Below are 9,492 nucleotides of genomic sequence, written 5' to 3'. Positions count from 1 at the left end.
GAGAAATGCAAATCGAAACCAACATGAGATACCACTTCTTACCACTCAGATAGTATAACTAACAGGACAGGTAATAACAAATGCTGGCAAAGATGTGGGGAAATTTGAATCCTACTACATTGCTGGGGGAAATATAGATGAGTGCAGCCACTTTGGGAAACAGCCTGGAACTTGCTTTGAAAAATTAAACATAGAGCTACCATTGGATCCAAAAAATCCACTCCTTAGTATACATGCAGCAGTATGAAACCATGTGTTTAAAAAAAGAGTACACAAATGTTCCTAGTGGTATTATTCAAAATGGCAAAAAGTGGAAAAACTGAGAAGTTCAGCAAGCGATAAAGAAACAGATGAAATACAGTGTGTCCCATTAGCAACAGTAGCTAAACTATGCAGAGAGCCCCAATGTCTACTGAGTGATGAATGGAGAAGGAAGATGTGGTATGTATATACACACAGGAATATTACTCAGTCATCAGAAATATGAAATCTTGCCATTTGAAACAACATGGATGGAGCTAGAGGGTATTATGCTAAGCAAAATAAGTCAGAGACAGACAAATACCATATGATTTCACTCATATAGGGAATTTAAGAAAAAAAAATGAAAGTATGGAAAGGGGTGGGGAGGAGAGAGGGAAACAAGCCATAAGAGATTTAATGATGGAGAACAAACTGAGGGCTGATGGAGGGAGGTGGGTGAGGGATGGGCTAGGTGGCTGAGGAATATTAAAGAGGGCCCTTGTGATGAGCACTGGGTGTTGTATGTAAGAGAAGAACCACTTCTACTCTAGAAACCAATATTTCTTTGGATGTTAACTAATTAAAATTTAAATTAAAGAAAAGAAAGAAAGGAAATATTGTATGTCCATATAATAGAATAGTATTTGGCAATAAAAAACGAAAGAAGGTCTCATATATCTACAACATGAAGGAATCTTGAACACATTGTACTAAGTGAAAGAACTCAGTCAAAAAGACCACCTAATGTAATTCCATTTATATGAATGTTCCAAACAGGCAAAGCAGAATGAATAAGTCATGATGAAAGGTACAGCATAGGAAATGTAAGCAATGGTATTCTAACAGCATTGTGTGGCATCAAATCACTATGTTGTACAATCGAAATTAATGTAACTTAGCATAATCCAGAGAAAGACAATTAACATATGATTTCACTTATATGTGGAAAATAAGGAATAGCATGGAGGACATTAGGAGAAAGAAAGGGAAAATGAAGGGGGAGAAAACAGAGGTAGAGGTGAACCATGAAAGACTATGGACACCAGGAAACTGAGGGATCTGAGAAGACAGGGGTAGGGCGATGGGTAAGCCAAGTGATGGGTATTAAGGAAGGCACATTTTGTGATGAGCACTGGGTGTTATATGCAAACAAAAAATAATGGAACACTATATTAAGAAAAAAAAGAAACTAAGGTAGCATTGTGTGACAATAATACATCATTTAAAATTTTTTAAACAATATTTTCTGAAAAAAAGTGGTTTCCTACAGCTAGGGGTTATGGGAATTTACTGAGAATTGGATACTGAATGTGTGGGGGTTTCCTTTTGGGGTGACAAAAATGTTTCAAATTGATGGTAGTGATGATCACATAACTCTGAATATACTAAAGACCAATGGAATTGTGTATTTTAAATGGGTAAATTTAATGGCATGTGCATTATATCTCAAGAAAGCTGTTTGATTACAAATAAAACTAATATCCAAGACACAAATCAAAGGAGGAAGAAGAAGTAAGGCTCACATTTATTGAGCACCTGCTATGTCCTGCGTGCCGTCACACTTCTTTAGCAATCATACTAGGTAGTCACTGTTAACCCCATTGTACAGATGGAGATATGGTCATCCTTCCACCTTCTTCTAACACCACCTTCACACTGGCCACTTAGATGCTGGAGGAATAGAGTTTGCTGAGGAAGGTCTTCCTCATGGCAGTCTTTAGCTCCTTGTTCCTGAGACTGAAGATGATGGGACTGAGGAAGGGCGTGAGGACCGTGTAGGTGATGGCCATTAGGGTCTTACTTTCCTGGGAGTGAAGACCCTTGGGCTTGAGGTAGATGATAGAGGCAAATCCATAGTGCACAATGACCACAATAAGGTGGGAAGCACAGGTGGAGAAGGCTTTGTGCCTGCCCTCAGCAGAGGGGATCTTCAAGATGGTGGCCACAATTAATGTGTAGGAGAGGAGGATGAGGAGAAAGCAGCCCAACAATACAGTGATGCACATCAGCCCCACACACAGGGCCACTATCGGTACATCAGTTCCACAGGCCAGCTTCAAGAGAGGGGGCACATGACATCCAAAATGCTGGATTTTGTTGGGACCACAGAAGGTGAGATGGAAGATTGCTGTGGTCACCACCATCCCTTGGACCAAGCCACCAACCCAAGACCAAGTCACCAGGCAGGTGCAGCCATGGGGGCTCATGAGCATGCTGTAGCGCAAGGGGTGGCAAATGGCCACATACCGGTCGTAGCCCATGACAGTGAGCAGGAAGGAGTGGGTGAAGCCGAATGTGAAGGAGAAGAACATCTGGCTGGCACAGGCTGCAAAGGTGATGGTGCGGCGGGAGGAGAGCAGGTCAGCCAGCAGGCGCGGGGTGATCGTCAAGGTGTAGAGGATCTCAGAGATGGACAGTGCACACAGGAAGAGGTACATGGGTGTGTGCAGGCTTCGCTCACTCCAGACAGTGGCCATGATGAGCAGATTCCCCAGCAGTGTGAACAGGTACATGAGCAGGAACAACAGGAAGAAAATGGGCAGGAGATGTGGTGGGAAGGTGGAGAAGCCCACGAAGATGAATTCAGAAACGGAGCTGTGGTTTAGACCCAGAGTGGCAGCCATCCCTGGGTGGGGAGAGAGCGAAGGCGACCTGGTGTGCAGGAGCTCTGCGTCCAAACTGAGCCTGGCCCAGGAAGACTTCCGGGGGTGGGGGCAAGGAGCCCTCACCCTGCAGAACATGAGCAGTCCCTCTGCCACCCGATGTTCATGATGACTGTCAGAGCACCTGGGAACTGAATGGGATTCACAGAAGATCATGAGCCTCAGGTGCGTAAGGCATGCCCTGGAGCATAGTAAGAATTCAGTAAAAAATAATACTGATAATAATAATTACAACTACTGTTATTACTGTTATTGACTCCATGCACAACCACCTGTCTTTCCTGCCTTTGAGCATGCTGGCCACTTCATGCTTTTCTCCAACTCTGTGATTCCAAATCATTCCCAATTTTAAGTGCAAACTACTCCCTAATTGCTATCGTCAGCTGGAAGGCACCTCTCCCATGTGGCATGTAGAGCAAGTAGGCTCTGTTTAATTGTGAGCATTGCCCCTACTGGCACTCTGGGAACATGGAATAATATTCCTTATTCCACAGGGTTGTAGAGGCACTAAGGTGAGATGTGCATATTCAGCTCTTAGGTACCATTGTTGTTGTGTGGTCCTACTTGTGTGAGTCCCCCACAAGGATGTGGCACTGACCAGCATCACCAGATCACATTCTCCAACCCCTGCTGGGCACTCTATCTCTGGTCACTTAACAATGCAATTCACTGAATCTCCTTTTAGCTCCTCAAACCCTACCCACTCTCCTATCCCCAAATGCCTGCTTCGTGGAGCAACCAATGCTGGCAGCTGTGGGTTCTCTCATACCCTTCTCCAAGAGGCAACAGACTCACATCTGCCCCAGCTCCCTGTGAGGACAGCTCTCCTTCCAAGCATCTGCTCCATCCAGGGTTACTTCTCTGTCTTTCTGTCTCTCTGTCTTCCTCTCTCTGCCACCAACAGACGTGATGCAAAAATGCAACACCTTTTTAACAATGCAGGATGCATCAACCAAAGAATGGATAAACAAAAAGTGGTATATCCATATGATGGAGTATCTTTGAGGCATACAAAAGCATGAAGTGCTGACACACATTACAACATGCTGAGACAATATGCTGAGTGAAAGAAGCCATCCACAAAGACCACATATTGTATGAGTTCATTTATTTGAAATATGCAGAATAGGTAAATGCATCAAGACAGAAAGGAGATTAGCAGTTGCCAGGGACTGGGAGGAGGATGGAATGGGGATTGAATTTTATTTTTTTTTATTTTATTTTTTAAAGATTTTATTTATTTATTTGACAGAGAGAGATCACAAGTAGACAGAGAGGCAGGGAGAGAGAGAGAGAGAGAGGGAAGCAGGCTCCCTGCCTAGCAGAGAGCCCGATGCGGGACTCGATCCCAGGACCCTGAGATCATGAGCTGAGCCGAAGGCAGTGGCCCAACCCACCGAGCCACCCAGGCGCCCCGGGGATTGAATTTTAATGGGTTGTAGATTTCCTTCAGGGGTGGCGAAATGTCTTGGACCTAAATAGAGGTGTTGGTGGCCCAACACTGGGAATGTCTAAATGGCACTCAGTTGTGCTGGAGGTNTCTAAATGGCACTCAGTTGTGCTGGAGGTAGAGAAAGTGGAACTCTGAGCATTGTTGGTGGGATAGCACAGTCGTGCAACAGCTATGGAAAACATTATGAATGATTTTCCATCCATAAATTAAAAATTAGAAATAGAACTACCTATGCCTCAGGCATCCCACTTCTGGATGGATTGCAAAAGTGGCATAAGCAGGGTCTGGAAGACAATATTTGCACACTCCTGGTCAGAGCAGCACTAGCCACAAGAGCCCTGAGGTGGAAAAAAACCCATTGTTCATTGGTGGATGGATGGATAAACAAGTTGTGAGATATCCGTACAATGGAATATCATTCAGCCTTGAAAGGGAGGAAATCCTGTCTCATGTTATAATACCAATGAAGCTTTATGCTCTATGGAATCAGCCAGTCCCCAGAAAGGAGAAATCCTGTATGATCCTACCTATCCGAGGTACCTAATTCAGTCAAATTCATAGAAACAAAGTAGAATGGAGGTTACCAAGGGCTACAGGGAATGGGAAATGGAGAGTTTTGTTTAATGGGCGTAGAGTTTTGATTTGCAAGGTGAACTGAGTTCCGCAGATCGATTATAATAACATGAATACACTTAACACCACTAAACTGCATACTTAACAATGGTTGAGGTTGTGTGTTTTTTACACAACAAAGTTTTATGCTGCGTCATAAATGAACCTTGAAAACATTCTGCTATGTGAAAAAAAGGCAGGCATGAAAGGTTGTCTGAAGAAAAGGTCGTCTGATTTTGTTAATATCAAACACCTGAGATAGGCAAATTCATAGACATAACAAGCAAATTAGGGGCTGGAGCCCTTGCTGAGGGGCCTGGGGAATGGGTAAGTGACTACTAATGAAGACAGTGTTTCCTTTTGGGTGATGAAAATATTTGACAACTAGAAAGGGGTGGTGATTGCACAACATCATGAATGTGCCAAATGCAAATGATTTGTACAATTCAAAATGGTTAATTCTATATTATATGAATTTTGCCCCATTTTTTCTTTTGGAAAATAAAACAGGCCTTCCCCGGTGCTCCTTTACTTCTGAGTTGTCTCTCCCTTAATTTATAGCCCAGCCGGTCCCCAGAGAGACAGAGAGTGAGTGTCTAGGGCCAGAGGGGAGATGAGGGAAGAAGAACCCACCACCTGCCCTCAAACCTACCTGTGCCTTCCAGGGCAGCCACTGAGCCTCTGCCCAGGTGTGTGTGAGAACAGAAGGAGAAGCACCTCAGAACAGCTCTTCTCAGGGGTGGGTGGCCTCCTGTCTCACAGACTGGGATCTGGGCTCCCCTGTGACTCACAAACACCTCCATGTGGGCGGTCCCACACCTCCACGTACCTGCATTCCACTGCCACTCATCCCTACAGGCACAGCTGCCTTAAAATCTAACACCAGATAAGCACCCAGCAGGCCCATAGGCACCTAAGCCCTGCTGTCAGCCCTGTGCACTCACACAGATGTGGAGACAGGGTGCCGGGTGGACCCACACAACCACAGAGTCGCCCCACGGGCACACCTGCAGGTGCACACAGACCTACACTCTCCCAGTAGGACACAGCACAAGCAGGAAGATGGTGACTAACGCTGGTGTCCCTGACACACAACCTTCCCGCTAAGGTCTGCAGAGACAGCCAGGAAGTGCACAGGACACTCATGGTCTCGCGTGCACGCAGCCCAGCCTGGATGTGCAATTCCGGATTAGAGGTCTCTGCCCAGGCATTGTTTGCTTCAGACTTCATTGGGCCGGGTTCTGGGTCCCAAGATCCACCCCAACATTCTTATTACCCACAGTCTTTCCCTGCATCCCACGCTTGCATCACCTCCTCCTCAAAGACACCCAGGGGCACACACTCGCCTCTGTTGTTGGCAGCGGGGAGCGGTCTGGGGGCATCACAGGGGAAGCCCAGGGTGCCCTCACTGGCACTCAACACCAAGAGCTCAGAAGTGGGGTGGGCAGGGTGGGAGGCTGCACCTGCACTTTATCTAGCTGTACTCCAGTNGGCAGGGTGGGAGGCTGCACCTGCACTTTATCTAGCTGTACTCCAGTGGCATTCCAAAGGCTTCCCAGGGGGAGGCGGGCTGCTGATTCAGCTTGTGGGCGGGGCCTCCCTCAGGCCTCAGAGTTGGGCGGGGAAGGACTCAGGAGACTTCCAGAGGCTTCTCTGAGACCCACTGTACCTGCAGCCTCCAAACCTTCCCTGAGGCCTCCCAGCTGGTCTGTGCAGAGGATGGTTAAGTCTGGAGATGGAGGTGACAAGACAGAGGAAGAAATACAACAGGAGGCTGGTGTCCCTCCTCTACTCTCTGAGCATACTCCTTTGTTCTCATGCTTGCTGGACTAGGCACACTCCATTCCCAATGCTCAGGCTCCATCCACACCCCACAAACAGGCACCCCGAGCTCTCTCAGATAGGAAAGTGCAGGTTCTCAGAGCTTTAGTGAGGAAATCCTGGGTCCCAGGCCCTGGGACTGGTCCAGAAGAGCTGCTCTCTGGCCTCTGCAGAAGCAGAGCTGTTGGGCCAGAGGTGGGATCTCTATGACATGGCCCCTGCTCTGGGCCCAGCTGCTCCAGGCTGAGGTCTGAGGGAGGGAGGAGGCAGTGCCACACCATCACAGTTACCAGCAGGCAGACTTGCCTTGCACTTGAGGAACAGTGCAGCTCAGTGTCCACTCACCTCCCACTCCCTTGTCAGGGCCCTCTGCTTGGTGTGAACACATCTGACCTAGAACACAGTACCTGCCCTTGCATTAGTTTCCTGGTTCACGGGGACATATCGCCACAAACTGGGGTGCTCCAAACTCCAGAAATGTGCTCTCTCACAGTTCTGGGGACCAGGGTTCAGCAGGTCATTCCTTCTGGAGGCTCTGAGGCAGGATCACCCTATGCCTCTCTCCTGGCTTCTGGCGGCTGCCAGCAGACTTGACTGCATCATTTCAATCTCTACCTGCCCTCACATGAACTTGTCCTTGTGTCTGTATGTCTTCTCCTCTCCTTATAAGGACACTAGTCATTAGACACCAGCATTTTTGGGCCCAGCACGCAGCATGATTTCATCTTGAGATCCTTCTCTAATTACATGTGTAAAGACCCTATTTCAAACAAGGTCACATTCTGAGGTTCCAAGTGGGCATGCACTTCTGAGTGACACTATCTTGACCCACTACAGCATCCGTCCTGATTCAGTTCTCTGCTTTAGGTCTGACCTCTGCACCTGCTTCCTGCACAGCATCGGAGGGATCCTGCTGAACAAACCACATTCCATCTTCCCCCCTGCTTGAACCAGCCATGGCTCCCTAGTCCCAGATGCTTCACTGCAGCTGACAGTCTGGTCCTTGTTGGTCTCTCCAGTTTCCTCTCTCAGCTGGCCTCTTTCTTCCAACATAGACCCCCACTTTGTATCTAGGCTAAAATGAGATGGGAGCACTTTCAATTTCTTGAATGTACCAGACTCTCTCATCCCCAGATCCCACTGCATCCCTCATGCCCACCTCCCATCTGCTTCAATGAATGGGTCTCAGGTCACATTCCACCCTCTCTGGGAAGCTTATCCTGCGTCCCTGCACGAATGACTTGGCCAGGGGCCTGTCTGACTCCTAGCTTGCCCCGAAGTCCCCCATCACATGGTGGTGTCATCACCGGTTATGGGTCAGTGTCTCTCACTAGACTTCAACAGACCTCCTGAGGGCAGAGATGGCATCGCATTGGGAGCACCCTTGTTCCCAGCACCCAGAATGGTAAAAATTAAATGGAACAATACATACACAATAATAACGCATTAATGAAAACAGTGAAGGAATGACACGCACAGTGCTATGAGACCCTACAGCGCCATTGGGAAAAGAAGGCAGTGGCAACTGAGTTGAACTCTGAAGAATGAACAGTCCCTGGCACACAGAGTCAGGGAGGGAATGGATGGTAAAGGAACGAACTTAAGAAAAGGCATGGAGAAATGCCCAGAATGGGGTCGGGGAAGTCAGATGAGGTCAAAATGTGAAGGGACTTTAGGCACCTTGGTTCTAGGGTCCAGGGGATAGTGGGTCAGAAGGAGGTGTCAGCCTGGATTAAGGGTTCCATCAACACTCTCCTCTAAGCTCTAGCCCCCTGGCACAACAGAGGACCCAGAATGTGAGGGCAATCTGGGGCATTTCCTGGCACTACTCAAGTAGGGAAAAGATATCACAGAATCAGATGTTCAACCAAGAAGTGAACTCAGGACTAAGGAGAAAGATCTTTCTTGTTGTTTCTGGATGCCCAGAGAGGTCAGGATATAAGGCCAAAGTCACAGAAAGGGTCAAGAGGAAGCCAGAGATGGAGAGGATCCCAAAGTCTCAGTTCAGCGGCTTCTTCCATCCCTGCCTGGAGGGGGTGCTGTGACCCTGGACAAGTGTCTTGGCCTCTCTGGGTTTCACTTTCTCTTTTATGAAATGAGGCTGAATGATAAGGAGAAGAGACACAATGTGTAGAAAAAGCCTGGCCCAAGTAGTTGCTTGGACCATGTGAACTCTTCCCACCTCAATCCCCATTTCAATCTTTTTTCTTTTTTTCTTTAAGGTTTTATTTATATATTTGACAGAGAGAGATCACAAGTAAGCAGAGAGACAGGGTTGAGAGAGGGGGAATCTGGCTCCCTGCTGAGCAGAGATTCCCAATGTGGGGCTCAATCCCAGGACCCTGAGATCATGACCTGAGCCGAAGGCAGAGTCTTCACCCACTGAGCCACCCAGGCGCCCCTCAATCTTTTTTCTTGAGTATGGGTATCATACTTTCATTTTTCTCACAGTTATTTCTTGTTCACCTACTGTGTGCCAAGCAGTATGTGCCCACTGGAGATAAAATAACCAATAACCGTAGTCCCTTGAACCAGACAGATATGCAGACAGATACTCTCAATACCTAATACATGTGACTGACATCTCCAGGTTGTTAGTTCAGAATTGAACAGAATTATAGGACACCAACGTGTGTCCGGGTAGTTGGAGAATTGGTCATTGGTGTGGAAAGAACTCACACATTTGGTGTCTTGAGTGTT

General features: G+C 47.3%; 1 protein-coding gene across 1 annotated transcript; it reads right to left on the bottom strand.

Moving 5' to 3' along the window:
- Window positions 1-1,907: 1,907 nt before the first annotated feature.
- LOC111140386 (olfactory receptor 10H2-like) lies at window positions 1,908-3,029 on the bottom strand. The gene has a single exon (XM_022492652.1). It carries the CDS (start codon window positions 2,982-2,984, stop codon window positions 1,908-1,910), a length of 1,077 nt encoding a protein of 358 aa, XP_022348360.1. The 5' UTR covers window positions 2,985-3,029.
- Window positions 3,030-9,492: the final 6,463 nt, after the last annotated feature.

This window comes from Enhydra lutris, unplaced genomic scaffold (genome assembly GCF_002288905.1).
Source record: "Enhydra lutris kenyoni isolate GAN:26980312 unplaced genomic scaffold, ASM228890v2 scaffoldscaffold814, whole genome shotgun sequence".
In the NCBI taxonomy this organism is placed as follows: Eukaryota; Metazoa; Chordata; class Mammalia; order Carnivora; family Mustelidae; genus Enhydra; species Enhydra lutris.
Note: the sequence above shows the minus strand (reverse complement) of the source record. Positions and strands in the feature narration are given on the sequence as shown.

What these genes read in the sequence shown, in the direction of transcription:
- LOC111140386 (XM_022492652.1), bottom strand. Translation starts at nt 2,984, where the DNA reads ATGTTCTGCAGGGTGAGGGCTCCTTGCCCCCACCCCCGGAAGTCTTCC.